The sequence below is a fragment of the Xenopus tropicalis genome, chromosome 6 (assembly GCF_000004195.4).
Source record: "Xenopus tropicalis strain Nigerian chromosome 6, UCB_Xtro_10.0, whole genome shotgun sequence".
NCBI classification, from domain to species: domain Eukaryota; kingdom Metazoa; phylum Chordata; class Amphibia; order Anura; family Pipidae; genus Xenopus; species Xenopus tropicalis.
In genome coordinates, this window is record NC_030682.2 from 77,429,211 (window position 1) to 77,449,353 (window position 20,143).

At 35.4% G+C, this 20,143-nt stretch overlaps 1 protein-coding gene across 1 annotated transcript in view; it reads right to left on the reverse strand.

The window, feature by feature from the left end:
• The window catches only part of gabbr2 (gamma-aminobutyric acid (GABA) B receptor, 2), a 349,687-nt gene that overhangs the window by 85,318 nt on the left and 244,226 nt on the right, over positions 1-20,143 (reverse strand). The window contains exons 9-11 of the mRNA NM_001016007.3: positions 6,080-6,160; positions 2,419-2,569; positions 2,079-2,211 (exon numbers count right to left, since the gene is read on the reverse strand). Coding sequence (NP_001016007.2) covers positions 2,079-2,211; positions 2,419-2,569; positions 6,080-6,160 — 365 coding nt within the window. The remainder of the gene's footprint in view (positions 1-2,078; positions 2,212-2,418; positions 2,570-6,079; positions 6,161-20,143) is intronic.

The following is a 20,143-nucleotide window of genomic DNA, read 5'->3' on the forward strand; positions in this document are numbered from 1 at the left end:
TTTCCATTTGCATGGCCACAACTGCTTGTGAAGAACCCAATATCAGAAGCAGTGTACAATAGTGTACAATATTTATTTTCAACATCTACACAAATAGTATTTCCATTGTATTTATTTACTTGTATTCTTGTCTCAAAAGGACATTTTTAGGTTGTGCTGGCTGAGACTGCATTGTTAACAGTGGGATCCAGTAGAATCTCTACATAAATTATGTGTGAAAAAAAACACTCATAGTGGTGAATACAAATGACAAATGTCAGACTAATTTAATATTCCTTGCGGTGACTAATGTGATAAGAAAGGGAAAGACACTTAGATTTAATTTGAAAACTGTAATTCATTCTGTAAACATCCTTATATATTCTTGGAAAATGCAATAATGAAAATGTTCTTCACGCCGTATTTGCAGTGGCATTATGTAGAAGAGGTCACAGTGAGATAGAAAAACCTGTTTCATAGATGGTAAAAGATGGTATTTGACAGATGGCAGTGGGAGGGCTGGCAAAGCATTTTTTATAGAACTGAACATAAAAATTCTCAAATAAAATCATAGCGCCACATTTAAATTTTTATTTCAGTATTCCTATCTTTAAGAGAGAATGATTTTTTAAAATATTTTGTTTTAAACGATTAAATCACTATTAGTGACTGTCCTGTTTCTGGTTTAAATAAATAATCTGGTGGAAATGAATGCAGGAGGCAATGAATGCTTGTACAAAATTAAATCATATTGTCAGAGCATTAAGTAAATACTGAAACTTACCCCCCTCCCTTTTTTCCTTTCTGTACCCAACCCCTTCTATATAAAGATAAATACAGTTAATAAATAAACACAAAACATATTTTAATACCTGTTGAAATATTTATAAATATAATGGAATCAATAGGAAACAAAGGCATGTAAGTAGTGTTACAAGCGCCAGTGTTTGCTGGTAGCTACACTTGGAATTTGTTCCCTCCAAGGTGAATCATGATATTTTCTGACATTCAATGCATAAATTATACTGCTCAATAGCAAGTAACAAGCTAGTAAACACAAGCTAATCATGTGTGCACTTATGAAATGGCTAGTTACTGCAATTTGGATGCTGCCCAGCTGTGTTCTAGATGTGTTTAATGCACAGTTACTGTAGATATGTACAATTAAACCTTTATGTGCAGCTTCATTCAAATCTCTTACCATTTAGCAGGCTGTGAATATGGAGCCACAGGCTAAAGCAAACATTTTGCATATTATGCAGCAGGGACTAGTGACATTACCAAGGAATATTTGTAAGCACAGTGATATCTTCTTCTATAGGTAAATAATAAACATGGCTTTAACTAGGCTACTAAACACCTGCTTATCAGAATACTTTATAAGACATATCAATGGAAAATTCACTCTACTGTTGTCTACTACATAAATTAAATACATTTAGAACAAAAAAAGGCAAATTATCTCCATAAACATTGCTAAAGAAATAATTCACTTGTCTATTTTAGAGAATTTTATTGAGCATACCAGGGATAAGTATGCCAAATGTTTTAGATTAGATTAATGTATTTTTCTCAAAAATATCAAGTTATAGAAAGTTGTTACTAAATGGTAAACAGTGTACCAGTTTCCAGTTGTTCCTCCAGTGCTTTACACTTTTCAAAAGAAACTAATTCAATTTGGACATCTTCATGGCCACAGCATTAGAAAGAAACTGGCCTGCATGCAGGAGACTTATCCCTATGATAACAAGGTTTCCTTTACACTACAACATGTGAGATTAGCACACACCACAGAAATATTGAAGTGTATTTATCAAATGGTGAACTCTAACTTTCACCCATTGATAAAAATATTTCTAAAATCCCATAGGACGGAATAGAAAGTGGGTAAATTTTTTGTGGTGGGCTCTAACCTCACATTTTGATCTGCCCCTAACAGTTCTCTAAATTAAAGAAATGCATTTTCCTTATATATGAGGTAGAAGCAAGGATAAACAGTGTACGGGTGGAGACCACAAGATGGAAAGCCATAATGTATATACACCTAAAACCAGCCCCTCATACATGTTTTCAAAAGCATGGGACATACAATTACTTACAGTGCATAAAGTTTCAAATGTATTTGCAGAGACAAATGATCCATCAAGACCAAATAGAAATATAGAAGCATAGGAAAGCATTCCACCAAGAATGATAAGATTATTCATATAAGGGCTGGACATTTTTATCAATCTGCCAAAAAAAAACAAAGAAACACAAAATGTCATTCTTACAAATCAAGGTTCATTAGGTTCACTAGTGAAAAACTTATTCTCAGGTATTATCTTGACTCTGTTCTCAAATGTCAAAAAAATGCATGTTCTTTTCTAGGATTCTCAGCTGTATTACTGGTTACAGTCACTGACATTTTCCGGGAATTAAAAAATACAATATACTTACTTCTGATTCCGATTTTTGATGTTAAAGAACAAAAATGTACTGGCCATTATCATCCCTATTATCGTTAGCGTAGATAAAATACTGTAGAGCGGTAAATAAATTTGACGGCGTTCCTCTCTGATGAAGGTTTGATCTTTTGGAGGTTCTACACCTAAAATGAAAGTACTGACATTGTATAACTGTTCAAAGCAAGCAAAAAAATATTTTATTCAATAAACGTACTATATTGTAACTTTAAGGGGTAATAGCACCTCATATTGCATATAAACCTTCCTTTGTCCCCAAGAGTGCTGGTTTGCACTTACTGAAAGTGTGGATAGTTCTGCACAGTTCTTCCAAAGATTTGCGTTCTTTGAGTAATGAGCTATTAAGCAGGCTATGCCTTTGCTGTTCAGAAATACATAAGCTACACTAAGCAGCTCCATAATCAAAATTGTCTATTTTTTTCTGTTCCTCCTTTTCTACCTACACTTTTGACACTGGATTCTTCTTGGTGGTGTTCTTCTCCTGCTAGTGTACAGCGTTAAAGGACATGTAAACCCCACACAGAAAGATGTAATCAGTGAACAGCCTCTTTGAAATCTTTCAATACCTGCCACACTGGTTGTCCAGAGGTTAGTAGTAAGGCTGCAACATCTCCTTAATCACGTAGATTTCCTTCTCCTCCTGTAACCCACTCGCCCGCTCCCTCAGGAATTTGCTTTGATTTCTGGCTTGTGGGCATGCTCAGTTGTTCTAAGCTTAGATTACTAAACACGCTCCCCCCCAGTCTCACAGCCAGTAAAGAGATGGCATTGCTGGTTCCCATAGAAACTCTGCTCTAGCTGCCTGCTTCAGTTTTTTTCTCTTGAGCTCAGATTTACCATTACAGTGCTCAAACATTATCAAAGACAGTTCTGCCTGTTTGAGCCTGCATTCTTGATGAAATGTATGCTGAATAAAGGTCTTTGTGTGTGTATGCTGCTTGCAGATTTAAATGTAACTGATTATGTATCAGAGGAAAAATGGCCACCGGTAAAAGCTGCTATTTGCTTTAAGAAAATGTGATGGTGCTGGCAAACGTATGGCAGTACAAATTATGCCATTTGGGTGGGGGAGACATTCCCAACTGATATACATTGTAGACAACTGTAGGATTTACATGTCCTTTAACTATAACTCATTTACAGATACCTCCTTGTCTTTTGTAAATATTACTGGTGTCCTGATCTCAGGAACTACATGCTATAATATGGGATGTGCAATGCTGAATGATTTTTGAATTGTTAACTGTTAAGTCTCCCTAACCTCTAGCTTTAAGCAGCAATGACCCATTGACATTTTTATTTAGTCTCTGAATTTATAGGACCCTATTTACCCTAAAACCGCCTATTAACATGCCACAGTGCTACCACCCTGAGAAAAAGGGGGTAATTTACATACAGAATGGCAGCATGTAAAAAATGGTCATTGTCCATATTTTTGAAAGACCAGCAGCTGCAGCCATAGATACAGTGCTGTCTGTGGTCAAGGGCTGGATGGGGAAAGTATGTAGGCATAAGTCGTTGTCCCTCCCTCCACAACTGCACTTCTGCCCAGTGGCACCATTAATGCCCTGCAATGTTTTACATAGTTCTAAGTAACATTCATAGACATTCACTATTTTCCTTGCCTGTGCTAGTTTAGAATAGTGCTGCCATAATAAATACTCTAGTAAAAGTAAGCTCACATATGGGCTCATTTATCTTGCAAAAACAGATGTGTGCTGCAATTTCTTTCAAACTTTTGCATCCTGGTTGAGTGCCTACAGACACAGGTCTTTGCTCTCCAAAATGGAGCAGTAGAACCTGCACTTAACCTATAAATACGGTGCTTTTTGCATTTGGCAGCACTGTAGTTATGAGGGGCTGGTGAAGGCACACAGACATCTCCTATCCTGACATCTGCACAAGATGCAATGTAGCCCTGTACTTACCACTTGTCCAATAAGGGCAGGCCTTGCACTGTACTTGGCACCTTGTGCTATATTTAGCATCCCATGTTGCTCAGAGGCATTAATAAATGAGGCCCATGTGTAATATCATGTCCTTTAACATGTCTTTAACAATAGTGGTTGCAAAACTACAAATATTACAAAACTGTTGAAGATGTATCTCTTTAAAGGGGCCGTTCACCTAGGTTAACTTTTAGTATATTTTAGAATGAGCAGTTCTTAGCAACTTTAATTGGTCATTTTTAACTTTTCTTTTTTTTGCCATATTCTTCTGAGACTTTCAGGCTTTTACATGGGGGTCACTAACCCCTGCAGTCCAAAAACTATTGCTCATTGAGGCTATAATAAAATACATTTAAAAAGTTAAACATTTGTTATTTTTACATTTCTTACTTATATTTCTATTCAGGCCTTTCTTATTCATATTCCTCCCATTCCCACCACTGCTTGGTTGCTAGGATAATTTAGACTTGAGCAACCAGATAGTCGATAAAATTTCAGACTGGAGAGCTGCTGAACAAAAAAACTAATTGATTTATAAAATACACATAATGATAGAGATGAAGACCAATTGCAAATTGTCTCAGAACATCATTTTATACATCATACTGAAAGTGAATTAAAATGAACAAAGCCGTGAACTGTTTCTTTTCTGTATACAGGTAAATATCAATTGAGGCTTTAAGGCCAGTGGCTGCTGAGAAGATTAGAATGACCTAATGTATAGAATGACTTGTGAGGTCCTGGCAAATATACAATTTTTATTTAACATGTGTAAAAACATAACATCTTCCAAAATGGACTATAAAAAGACTTCACCGTTTGTCACAGTAACTTGTTTGGAAATGTACTGTACAGCAAATGTATTTATATAACTACACATACATAGTAAGTCTATAGGGATATTAGAGAAATAAAATTATTTTTAGTCAAAAGCATTCGTTAACAATAGAATAAAATATAAAGTGGAGTTTCTGCATGAAATCAACTTCCCTTACTAAAGTCAAGCTCTGTATAACATTTATCCCATTCAATATCAATCAGTTAGGACCTTTAATTGTGTTTCCTGCACTGTAGCCAACCCAGAACTATGCAATTATAGGGCCAGATTCACTAACTTCTCAGTTTTCTTCTCAGTTTTCTTTTTAAAAATGTGAATAAACTCATTTACTAAAAATCTGGAGTTAAAAAGTAAGTGTGGGGAAAAAGTTGCAGAAAAGTCACAAAACCAGTGTCGGTCTGGCCCACCGGGACAAAACTGTATAGTCTATGTTCTATAGTGTAAATTAAAGACATACAGATTAGATACAATTCACAATTATTAATAAATTAGCACTATATTGTTTGGGTTAACAAAAACATTATGTTTTAAACATCTAAAATTAACTATTGTGCTGCAGCCCTTAAAAGAGCTGTATCAGAAAAAAATCAGGGGTTCCTATATACACTTAAAAATAATTTACCATTACTCGACCTGCAAAAACTGTGCATCTGAAGCTGTAATATAATCTATCTGCTATATAGCCACGTTGGCTACCTTTCAAGGTTCAGTTGGGCTTTTGGGCTAGTATTTACATTGTATGTATTGTCATATTAGAAAATCTATATAATAACTAATTTCTCTGTCATACATTTTTTAAATACATAGAACATTACTTTAAAGAGTAATTGAGCCAGCAGATAGAGTACCTTGAAATCTGATGGTATCATTGATCAATTCCAGGCTGTCTGCTACAGCATTGTACTCTCCCACCTTCACTTCTTTACCATCTGCAGAGAAAGACAGAGGAAGGACATTATAAATTACACTTTATACACATCTAGCTGTAGACTGACTTTACATAAATAAAAAATGTCAAGTCATACAAATTTCAAAATCATGTTGATGACTACAGGCATTCCTTCCAAATATTTAATATAATATCTGACATACCTCAATAATTCTCTATAAGGTCTCATTATAGGCTTTAATTTGGTAGATCAATGCACATGCCCATCATTATTTCCTGAAGTAAAAAAGTCCTGCTGTTTGTGCAGTATGCATTAATGAAACCTGCTGTACAAGCCCAAACAATTAATTTACTTGGCTTTGCATAAATAACTAGTAACCAGGTTTGTAAGGGGCTTAGTGAAGTGTCCTTATGCTGTAGGTTTGGTAACAGAAAAGCTAAAAATTGGCTGTGTCCATGCTCAAAGTTATCTCAGATAACTTTTATACTTTCAGCAACAAAGGGCTCATTTATTTAATGAGCATATTTTATTGAGCATGCAGGAGTGCAAGGCCCCTTTGTACCTTGCACTCATAAAGCTCCATCATTACACCTCTTGTCTTTGCCACCCCCTTTAGTAAATGACCCATCAAGTATTTTTGTGAATGAAACAAGTAACTCTATAATATAGTAATTCTTTTTAAAGCTAGGGAGTGGTTGACTTAATAAAAGGTACAAGGTTTGATACAAATCTAGTCACCTACTGTAACCAATCACCAGGGGGTATTTATTTGTTACCTGTTTAAAATGAAACATCTGATTTTTTGCTATTACTGCACCTGGGCAATCTTTGTGCCTTTTATCAATACCCCCTTTTGTTTTATTGTGCAAGCATAGCGTACACAGTATAGTATGACAAGACATGAGACATGGGATGTTGCAGTACTCCATATTATAAAAAAAAAGCAAGAGTTAGATCCATATTTAGTCAATATACTGTAAAAGGCAACTAATTCATGCACACTGTCAAAAATGCAAAAGTGTTTCAAAGAGGTCATGTTGTAATTAACCAAATGTTAAGGTTCATGTTTGTGGCAATTAAAACTACCATATTATCCTACTAAAATAGTTATGCAATTTTATTTTGGTTCCACAGATTTGATATTATATATATACATTATAATATATAAATGTCACATTTCAGAAATTGCTTTAAATTTTTACATTTTTGAATACAAAATACATTAATAATACTTCTATCTTTTAAACCCACCTTGTCGATACTTTTGTTGGCTATTGCATGACTGCATATAAACATAATAGTTAAAAAAAATACAGGCGCATTATTTTTTTGGTGGTTGCTTGGGAGGCAGTGGGAGAAAGTAGATGGTAGAGGGATTACATCTGGAAATCCTTAAATCCAGTGTTATTTGATACATTCTGCACCCATCTTATTCTGTCCCTCGTCTACTTCCCCAGTAATTAATTCTTTTGTGAGGAGGTTCTTGCATTGTGAAGCATCTAGCAGCCATAACCAACAATGCATATTTACTTGGCTGTGTCACTTCTCTGCAACTGGTGAGTTACTGGGAACAGCGTTCTGTACTCTGGAGCACAGGTAATCTCTCTCTATTCAGGAGCAATACCATCAGATTATTTTACAGTAGCCTGCAGGGATAAGAACTACTATAATATACAGCATTTTTCCACCCATTACTTTTTAAAATTAATCACATACAATTAAACAGAGATGAGTAGTTAACTATTCCTCAGTGGTCGATATTTTACAAAGTTATTCTTTATTATGTTTTCTTATCTACTTCACATACATACTTTTACATATTTGTAAAATAGAGCTGATGAATTTTGTACCATAGATATATGCTTGGCCAAGACTAAAATTCCACAAGAGTAAAATCCCACAACTAAGAAAAAGTCTAAGGGCCCATAGTTTTCAGGAAATACACCCCCTTAGCAGAGAGAAATGAAAAGAGTCTCTACAAAAATAACGTAAATTAATGAACTCTCAGTCACACAATGAACATTGTGTTAATTGTTTGCTGAAAAAAAAATAATAATGATAATGGATTAATTTCGCCTCTCCTTATAGACAACAACAGTTTGCTGAGCTATATAAAAATGACATTAAGGGGCTGATTCATCAATCTTCACATTTAAAACTATGTTACAATTTAAATTTTTGTTGCTAAAACTCACAATTCAAATTAAGGGATATTTATCAATATTTATTAAACTCAAAAAACTCAAATTACTCGAATGGAAAACTTCAGCATCTAAAAGCTTGCAAGTTCATGTACAAGCTAATGGAAGTTATTCTGGCAAAAAGTGTTTAATTGGAGTTTTTCAAATTTTTTTGAGCGTTTGTAGACCCATCAAAAATGATCAGTAGAATTCACTTAATTTAATTTTCAAAGTTTAAATGAGTTTACGTTAAATAGGCTCCAAAACGTCTCTCATCAAATTTAACCCATAGCTTAAAGAATTTTATCTGTTGATGGTACAGTAAATATTACAGATGCATTGGCTTCCATCTTGCAAAGAAAACACAATGCTATATTGAAATGAAAAGGTGAAACAGTGTTTTATTTGACATTTTCTTCAGGGCTTCTGTGCCAAAATATTTTGCAACTAATAAAAAAATTCTGATCAGAAGCAACCAACAAGCAACAATCTTGTTCTTTGCTAGATGTCACAGATTATTTTATTGTATATCAGATGAACATCCAATCAAATTATATCAAATTGCATATCAGTTTATAATTACAGACCTCTTGGGCTCACTTAATCATAATTTACACATATGAAGTACAAAAAGGTAATTATTATTATAATAACTATCCTTTGCTTACTTTGTCATGAATTCAACTGGTCAAACCCCTTTACCACTGTCCCACAAACTTAAGGAATTCTAACCACACTATACATTATACCCTACTGGTGCGTTCTCCCTCCCCTCACACATATACATACTTGTTAGCAAGCACAACATATATGAAACATGTATTATAAATACAAAATATTTATAATTTTAGATCTAAATTTAAATCTACATAATACTGAAAATGTTTGGGCTAAAATGTTTACAATATAAAAAACAAAATGAGAAAGATAGAAATTGAATAAAAAATGGTGAGTATGTAGAATAGGATAGTAAAAATATGAAGGATAAAATATTAAAATTATGTAGAGAAAAATAGTCTAAATATGCAAAATAAAATAATTAGCATATATGGTTAAGATAGTGAGGATGTTTGGCAAAAAGAATGTTGATAATGTGTAATATGGAACTGTACTGAGTGCTGTATCAACCACTCACCAGACTACCAAATAAAGATAAGAGAGTCCAGTTGATGATGAATTTTCATATCCAAATACATGAATACATATTCAAAGCCTTCTACTGGCAAAGGAATACTGCAATTGTTCCATAAAAAAGAAGAAAAATTGCCAAAGCATGGTTTGCCTTTAGAGATAATATTTGCAAAAAAATAGGAAGTAGTACCACACTTTGGCCAAAATATGTAAGCTCACGTGCCACATCGAGGCCCCTCATTGTATGCAAGTCCTACACTGCCTATTAGAATTATGACTGAGTAGTAAGACCATATTGCACTTACTAAAAAACCCTATTAGGAAAGCAGGGAGCTTTTCAGCCCCAGCTTATTAAAATACACCAGTGAATGATTCCTTATTCTCAACCACACTGTTTGCTGGAGGACTTGATTTTAAATGCACTACAGACTTAGAAGTGTAGGGTTCACATGTGTATGATAATAATCTGGGGCTTAAGGCTAATATCAGACAATGCATCTGGCATATATTTACGGCAAGCAGAAAATTGCTTGCTTAAAATATCGGCATCCGCCTCCTACCTGTGTCTCCACCCAAACGAATGGGGTACAGGCCCATGTAGCCAAAATACACATAAAAATGCAACTTTGCAAAGTCTCACGTTTTTATGCGTATTTCAGCTACATGTGCCTGCACCGGAGCATATTTCATTCATTCCGGTGCAGACACAGGTAGGAGGCGGATGGCAGTATTTTTGACAATCACTTTTCTGCTTGCCGTAAGTATATGCCAGACGCCTCGTCTGACATTAGCCTAAAAGCTCCTTGCTTCTGAAGTAAGTAAAAAGTGCAACATGGTCTTATTACTCAGTCACATTGTTTGCTGGGGGACTTGAATTTAATTGCATCACAGACATAATGTTAATTAGCAGTGTAGGACTCACGTACAATGAGGGGCCTTGATGTGGCATGTGAGCTTACATATTTTGGCCAAAGTGTGGTACTAACAACCCATTTGTTGCAAATATTATCTTTAAAGGCAAACCATGCGCTGGCAATTTTTCTTCTTTTTTGTGTACAAATAATGGCTATCGTTTCTAGCAGCTGGTCAACTCCAAGATGTGGGTTAGACTGAGTGCTGGCACAAGGGTGTTTCTAGCAGCTGGGCAAAGCCATAGCATGGATCAGACCGAGCAATAGAGATTTTTCCTATGTTTTGTGTAATTGTTTCATGCCTGCTCAAGGTTGGAGCTGTTTAACTTGGATGCCCATGGGCCAGATGTGGCCCTGCAAAAAATGTATTGCCCCAGAACACCCAAGAGCTCCATAGAACGTTTTTTTATAACATGATTGTTTTGTAATAAACTGGTCTTGAATATATGAAGTGGCAGAAAACTGGCCCACAGCATGGAAAGACCACCTGCAAAGCTTTTTATTTATCCTGATAAATGAAGTCCTTAAAAATCCTGAAAGAAAGCATGAAAGTTATGCATAAAACAAAGTATTGGAGCAACAAACCTTCCACTGTAAAGATGAAATTCAAAATCTTTAAATTGCATTTTGCAATGAAATTTGGCTAAACTAATATCTGCAAGAAAAGTCCTATATGTGTGTGCAATTGTAATAGGAAGCCTGCACAGGTCTTATTACTGTGACAACAATATTTCATGCCAATAGCCCCAAACCCTAGATAAGCTGCTTCCAGCTTCTTAAGAATTTAATGGAGTTTAATGCACTTTTAGAGTTTGCAGTAACATTAATTGGTATATATTCAGTTGTAATGTTGCATATAAGAATGAATAGCTGCTAATTGCTGGCCTGTGGCTAAAAGTGCACCCTATAAAATGCTACAGATACACAATATTGTTCTAGCTTCAGAAATATTGAGATTTTGTACGATTCCATTAAATCTTGAGTTAAGCAAAACTATTTGCCTTTATATATATATTGTACATTTTCATTCTTTTATGTAATAAGCATTTCTAATAGTGTATACAAATAAACAGACATCAGATGCATAGCTACTAAGTACAGAACCAACCTACAAGAAAAGAAAGCCTGTCAGGCCAGGAGACGAGTGTACGTAGTACTGCATTTTACTTTGTGAAGCCACATAAGTAAGTAGGCTAAGCCATTTTTTTGCAGCAGATTCACTAAAATATTAATTACTGATGCAATTTAAGAAGTGCTGTTTTAAAATCTTATGCAACAGAATACTGTGCAGGACTGATGTGCTGGCCTATTAAAACAAGATCACAAGCTAAAAGGACATTACCAATGCCATTTATCATTGTTTATTTATAACAACCTGTGCAAACAGGCTGCGAAGGATATGGGACATTAATTTTTGCTAGAAATAAAGAAATTGTAGCCCTGCTTAGTAGCATTACATCTACAACTACTTGTGTATGCCGCAAAGTATGTTGCATGATTTAATATAGCTTGACATTTAACAATTTAATATGTCACTGTGCATATCAGTTACACTGATGTTTTCCATATGCAAATGTATGAGGATATTGGGTGTAGACATATTACTTGGGCTCTATATAGATATTACTATAGCTAAAAAAGTGATCATTCAATATTCATCTTGGGATACTGTTTTGCATTTCTTTATCTCTGTCTATTTTAGTTGAATTTAATGTATATGTAGCTTTGATATTCTCTTTAATCGGCCATTGTTAAATTCTTAAATCTTTTTTGTGCCTCCAGTTAAAAAAAGCCAATACACCTTAAGACTTCTGTTTTAATCAGGGGCGCTTCTGCCATTAGGCGAGTTGAGAAACTCGCCTCAGGCGGCAGAAGCGCCCCAGTTACCAGGGGCGGCAAAAAGCTGCTCCTGGTAACTTTAAGAGCCGAATTTCTGCAATTGCGCTCTCTGCACTAGCGATGTCACCGCCCCCGGACACGCTCCTGCGATCAGAAGGTAAGCGCTGGGGAGCGGGGGGGGGGGCGGCATCCAGGAGCCGCCTCAGGCGGCGATATGTCCAGAATCGCCCCTGGTTTTAATGTAGTTCAGATGTAAGGAGACATTCTAACTGGGAATAGGAAGTTCTTTATAGATGGCTCATAGGGTCAGAATAATTGTAACATAAGAAGGAAACCTCTACAGTTTCTGATGGGAATCATTCAATAAAAAAGTTTTTTTTTATTTTTTTTTTTAACACATACGTTTTGTGTATGCAGAACTAAAGAAGAGGCATCAAGGGCTACACAGTACATTTCAGTTTGAAAAATAAAAAACTAGATAAAACAAGCTTAAAATGTTATTGAACTAGATAAAACAAGCTTAAAATGTTATTGAACTAGATAAAACAAGCTTAAAATGTTATTGAACTCCTAGAAACTTCACACCACTGTTGGATGTAGATCGTATTCATGGAGTAGTATTTAAAATATATAATTAGTATCATAATACACCAAACCTTTTATAAGGGCTAGACTTGAAATATATTTTAGTAGCCCTGGGGGTAAATAAGAATAATCGGCAGAGCTGACTTCACTTTTAACCAGTTCACTAGCCTTAGCTTTAGGTTTTGACTGCAAATAAACTGTATTCATTGTACATAGCGTACACATGGCAGAACTAAATTAATTAATAAATGCAAAGAAAATGGATGTATATGCTTCTACTTAAACAATTAGATATTCGGCATGCAGTAATTTTTCAACTGGACAAACTGAGCATGCAGTAATTAATTGCATTTTTATATACATTTTTATACAATTATACACTAAAATTTGACTTCACTTTGTAATTAATATAAATAATTGTACCAATTTGTTAGCCAGTTGATTTTGTGTATAACTGATTGCCTATTATCCCTATGCTGCCACACCTATTCTTTAGAAAATGAACTGTCCTGTAGTTCTTTTCTGACAAATTCTTGCCTGCTCTTGAGTATCTCCTATGCTAATTTAGGCAGGATGCATTTGCAGTACAGTAAAGAAGTTCTGTGCAGTGCATATGCCTAACCATGAAGGATAGGTGATACCAAGAAAAGGTGAGATGGCTCTGGGTAACAAATCAACGGTTATAGTCACTGGCGGGATACCAAACAAATAAGCACATCCTAATGGTTTCACCTTTTGTTCTCATTTGATGTACTGTGGAATATAAGCTCTTTTTTACGGAAATTACTAAAAGGTTTTCTGCCCCACCAGTTGTCATTAAAGTGCAACTGATTGTAAGTTAAGGGTGCTGTGTGTAAAGTGCAATTTCAAGTGAAAGTGAGCAGAGTCAGAGTGGGTGGTACACCTGATGCAATTGCCATTGATGTAAAAAAACTCACATAGTTATAAGTGCATTTTGACACAAAATAGGCACAATCTGATAATCATAGTTAACTAATTATCTTGGAATTCTATTTTGAATTGATACAATAAATCTATAAATTGGATAAAATACTTGAAAGTGGCAGCACTCTCATTTGATATGTGTTTATAAGTAAACAAAAGTAGAAAGAATTTGGAAGTACAAAATTGTTTCAATACTTTTCAATAGTGGTACCTAAAGTACCACTGAAAAGTATTTCATAAGTATCCATCTTCTGTACCAACTTCTGTGGTGGCGAGGGCCAGAATTGCTCTAGCATACAGTCAGCAGTGAAGTCATAGGTAAAGTCCTAACACATGTTTACTCAGAAAGCTTCAAGGTGTAGATCAACAAAAGATGGGGAACTCATGTTGAAAGACCCTGAGAACATTAAAATTGACTAAGCAGCATACAATGGCAGACAAAGAGGAGGTGTAAGGGCAGCCCTTAGCAAGTGATCAAAATGCAATATATTTGTTAAAAACCATTGCCTTTCCAAAAATAACCTGAGAGCCTCAACAACCTGAGGCCTTCAAGATGGGCAACATAGATCAGAAAGTCCAAAGCATTCAAATTCACAGGTCTGTAGAGACCCTCAGGGTGAAAATTCAGTATGTGAGATTAATATTTTTTAAAGCGACTGGAGATTTATTTCTTACTTTGATGTACAGTCATTCTGTTTTCCCCTACATCCCTTTGGGCTTAATAAATAAGGCGTGATTTATTTTAGTGTGCCTGTTAAAAATGCATGTGTGAATCAAGATATGCAGACAATAATGTATTCTATTAAAAATGCATGTTAAGAAATCACATGATTGCTTCTACTGTGCTTCAGTGGTGCACAAGGGGAGAAACCAGATGTAACCCAAATCTTTTACTTTTTAATACTGCACAATGTAGTATATTACTGTATGTCAGGCATTCATAGAAATTTAGTAGGTGTGCGGCATGCTACATACCTCAGGCTAATGCCTTTTTACTAAGAAGAAAAGAAATAAAAATGATTTTCCTGGCATTTAACCCAAATATTAATTACGCCTATTATTATTTGTATCAGACTTTTTGTGGTGGGCTATTTTAAACTTAAATAACATTTCTAATATGATTACTATGATAGTTATATGAAACCTAACTAATGCTAAGTTTAAGTCACTCAGAAACAAACTTTTTTTTATTTTTAATGTTAAAGTGATATAATTCTGCCTCATTTTTAGGATTCTTGTGTTGTTATCAAGGTCTAGATCTTCCCTACCTAAATTTGAACTAAGTTTACTATGCAGACTGCAGTACAATGGCTCTATATGAACAGACAGTCAAACTACTCCAGCTGTTATTAATCTGACCACAGGTGCTATGAGTTTACCATCAGCTCATTTTATACCTGTTGTAGGTCAAGTCTGCTTTAACCCTTTCACTGCCAGCTGTTTTGGTCAAAGCGGAACTTGTACTGCCAGACAGTTTTTGAACATTTTGCGCTGTTTCACTTTAGGGGCCTTTCCTTGGGGGGACTTTTAGTTTACCCAGGAAATTAATATATTGTTTTTTTCTAAACAACCTAAGCTTTCAAAATATGGTAGAGTGTTTGTGTAATTCCGAATCTGTAACAAGATATAGGCTTCTAAATGTCTAAAAAATAAAGAAAAATCACATTTTCTATAATATAAAAACATACTCCAGAAACAAAAATTATTTTATGTATTATGTATTTTATGTATTTTATGAAAAATACAACTGATTTGGAAAGTCCCATGTCTCCTGAACATGCCAATACCAAATATATATAGTTTTATGAAGATTTCTAACTTGTATAGGTCAAAAGCTCCCAGCAGTACACTACTAAATTTCCAAAGCACTGCTTCAGAAAGCTGCATACGTTCAAGGCCAAAAAAGTCCACTAACATAAGGTTTATCCCAGAAAATCAAAGGACAGATTCTGGGGAATCCAGAATAGGTAAAACTGTCTGTCTACTCTAAACTACCAAGTTGCAATGCTTTCCTAAATTTATTGGTTTTTATCAAAATTAGTGAAACATTTTAAAATGTGCTTCAAAGCTTCCAATCTATAGTATCTTATCTCCTACAGGTCATAAAGAAACCAAATAAAACACCCTAAATATGAATGCCAAAGGGTCCACTGATATAGTTTGATGTACAATATGTATAGGTTTACCTCAGTATGTGGCATGTAGGGGCCCCAATGTGAAAATACCCCCATATGATCTATCATTTCTGTCATTTCAGCTCCTGCAAAATCAACACATTTACATCATTTTATGTGGAATAAAGCTAGTAAAAAGTATTCTCCCCCCAGAAAGTCATATATTTTTAGAAAGTACACATTCCCCAGAATCTAAAATGTGTACCCATGTCTTTCTACTCCACAGTACCAAGCTGCAAAGCTTTTCTAAAATTGGCAATTTTGATGACATTTCCAAAAATCACCTCAAAGCTTCCATTTTGCAGCATCTTATCTACAACATAGCATTAGGTACCAAGATAAACCACCCTAAATTTGAATGCCAGGGGTCCACTGAACAGTTTGATGCCCAATATAAGTTTAAGTTTACCTAAGTATGTGGTATGTAGGGGCCCCAATGTGAACATACCCCCATATGATCTATCATTTCTGTAATTTCAGCTGCTGCAAAATCAATACATTTACATTTTTTCGTGTGGGATAACACTACAAAAAAGTATGCTCATCCTAAATTACACATTCCCCAGAATCTAAAATGGGTACCCATATCTTTCTACTCCAAAGTACCAAGACACAAAGCTTTCCTAGGTTTGACAGTTTTTATGACATTTCCAAAAATCACCTCAAAACTTCCACTATATTTATTTTTTACAGGTCATTAGGTAGCTATTTAAAACACCCTAAATATGAACCCCAGAAGTTCAGTGTACATAGGTTTATCAAAGCACATGGCACTTAGAGACCCCAAAATATACCTTATGCACACTAATTCCATGGCTTACCTTTACCTAATTCATAAACACATGGCAGTTTTCTGTGGGGTAGAAGCTGCAGAAATGTAGGGTGATCCCTGCAAACCATATATTTTTGGAAAGTACACATTCTGAGAAATCCAGTCTTTCTACACCAAAGTACCAATCTTTACTGAAAAATGCCTAAAATTGTTGCAATTGCCACATTTATCTTACAACATTTCTTACATACAATGATACATCACCCTAAATATGAATGCCAGAGGTCTACTGAACAGTTTGATTCCCAGTATGCAAAGATTTACCAAAGTATGTGGTGTACAGAGGCACCCAAAAGAAAATAGTGCATATGAATTTTCTCAGCTGGCAACTCAGTTTCTGCAAAAAAAAGCCCAATGACCGTGTATTATGTGCCGTAACGCCCCTTAACTATCCAGAAAAACCCAGAAAACCATATGTTTTTGGAAAGTACACATTCTGACAAATCCAACATGGGTAAAGAGTCCTTTCTACACCAAAGTACCAATCTGCAAAGCTTTCCTAAATTTCAGAAAATCGCTTAAAAAGGTTGCAATTTGCCGCATTTATCCCACACAATTTCTTGCAAACAAAGGCAAATCACCCCAAATAGGAACACCTGAGGTTTACTGAACAGTTTGATGCCCAATATGCATTTTCATTTTGGTGTCAGTACACACCACAAACTTTGGTGTATACCAAAGTTTGTGGTGTGTACTGACACCAAAATGAAAATAACGCATATGGATTTCTCGCCTGCCAACTCAGCTTTTGCATACAGAGCCCCCTGACAGCATATTATGTGCCATAACACCCCCTAACTATACAGAGAAAACCATATATTTTTGGAAAGTACACATTCTGATGAATTCCAAATAGGTAACGTTATTTTTCTAAACCAAAGTACCACATGGCAAAGCATATGTTTCATCAAGAATACAGGCTCACATAGGTAGAACTGTCTTTGATAAAAGTTCTGCTTTGTTTGAGCACTGTAATGGTAAAGCTGAGCTCAGGAGAAAAAAACTGAAGCAGACAGCTAGAGCTGAGTTTCTATGCGAACCAGCATTGCTATCTCTTTACTGGCTGCTAGACTGGGGGGCGAGTTTAGTAATCTAAGCTTAGAACAACTGAGCATGCCCACAAGCCAACAGCCAAAGCAAATTCCTAAAGGAGGGGGCCAAGTGGGTTACAGGAGAAGAAGGAAATCTAAGTGATTAAGGAGATGTTGCAGCCTTACTAAGCCTTACTAAGCTCCTTGTCATCGATTACATTAACAAAACTCCTTCGGAAAAGCTGTCCAAACAATCAGCTTCTTTTGTTTGTTTATTTATGAAGGCTTGCAGGCCAGCTTACAGTATTAGTATTATATGGACCGTATGGGCTGCATATACATCTGTATTTAACATCATTTTCATTTTGATATTTTCTGGCCCATCAACATGTAGTCAGTCAGCTAATTGGACCCCTACATAAAAGAATGTGAACAGAGCTGGACTATAGAAAGAACATTAGGCTATGCAAAATTCAGCTCTGCAAATGAAGTTCTAAGTTATGGATCACATTTTTTGTTTACTGGGCAGAACAGACCTTAGTGTTCTATAAAAAAATACTTAAATAAGCATAGATCTGCCATAAGGAATTACCAGTCCCCTGAAAGAGAAACTCAAACTGCACATGGGCAAGATATGAACAAAAAATTTAAACAAAAACCCAAGAAATGACACACAGGGTCCCACAATTTAGTTGGCAAGTTTTAGAGACTGTACATACAACATATGAAGGCTAGCCTTGATTTAAAACTTAAAGGACAAGGCAACTCAAAATATTATTTTTTGCCTAATAAAAGAAACCAAAATTCTAAGCAGCTTTGCAATATACATTTATTACAAGTTTGTAATGGTTTTTGAGTTATTTGTATATATAATTGCTATTAGAAGCAGTGTTTGCCTGTGCTTTCTATTCTCTGCCCTGGTGGCTCAGACTGTTAAAATAATGTAACACAGGGCAGCAGCCTGACAGACCTGCCTTGCTGGAGAAGCAAGACCTTTGCAACATTGTTTAAAATGTTGCAAACAACCAGGAGTTCAGCGTTTCAATAGCAAATACATTTACAAATAACTTTTAAAGCGCTACAAATTTTTAATTATTTCATATTGGAAAGTTGCTTAGAATTATGTTTTCTTTCATTATGCAAAAATTATTTTTGGGGTTGACATGCCCTTTAAAGTATTGTAGTGTGACAGCTACTGGGTATGGATTTTGCAGATAAAACCCTCATAGGTTAAATAAGTTGTATAATAAAACATGTTATTTATAGTTAGGCTAAGAATATATGTTTGGCTTATTTGCTATACTGCTTTGGGAGGTAAGTAATAATTATTGGTATTACAATATCACAATTTATTTGCTATGTATGTGTATCTGGAAAGGGAAAGGGATTTGTTTTTTTCTAACTAAATACGACAGTTAGTAATTTAGTGATTCTATCTTAACTAAAAAAAAGTATTAGTAGAATGGACTCATCTTATTGGACTCCTTCTAGAATTTTCTAGGGCTATCTACACTATCTATCAGTATAGATGACCTGATGTAGGAGTATATCCCAAAAGGCTGGGGATTTTCCTGATTCATGAAACCACATGGGCTTGTTGTTTTGTAAATTTTTCATGTGCATTGCCTTGATTCTCTGTGCACCAAGTGGGAGTGCCATTCGCTTAAGTTCTGAGCAACAGAAGCATTGTTTGAATTTAGAAGCCGGATGTGCACATGTATGTAGGGGATCCACTAGGTGGAGAGGTGGAGGCACTGTGCTGTAAATCCCAGTTCCCAGTATCCTTCTTATGCAAGGGAAACTCAGCCTTCTGAAAAAGCAAATAAATACAGCCAAGAGAAGTGAGTGTAATCCAATTTCTGTAGGAGTGTGCCAAGAAAGGGTTACATGTATTTGGGAGGATTACGGTTAATAAGCTTGTCATGAAATTTACCCTAGTGTGTGGGGGTGTGCATGGCAGGAGATAATAAGCTCCATTGGGGCAGGGGCTGATGTAAATGATGAACAATCTCTATAAATCACTTTGGCAATAATGGAGAGCCCACCAAGTAGTAGCAGGTGCATTAGTGGAATAAAAAAGTTACCTATTTATTAAGCCAATTAAGTCTATTTATTAAGACATAAGGGTATAATATATATTAAATATTTTGCCTCCTGGAAGCTGCTTTATCAATGTTATGGAAGTTCTTGTCAATGGGGAAACTTTGGTCATTTGTCAGATATTTGTTTCCAAACTGTGAGAAGTGCTTAAGTATGGCTGGGGTGCAGCATTTACAGAAAAGCATATTTGCTTATTTGGCAAGGTCGCCAGTTTATTGGATATTTGCCCAGTTTGGTCACTCGTATATTGGAGCAAACTGGACTCATCAGATTCTACCTGCTTATACAGCCCAG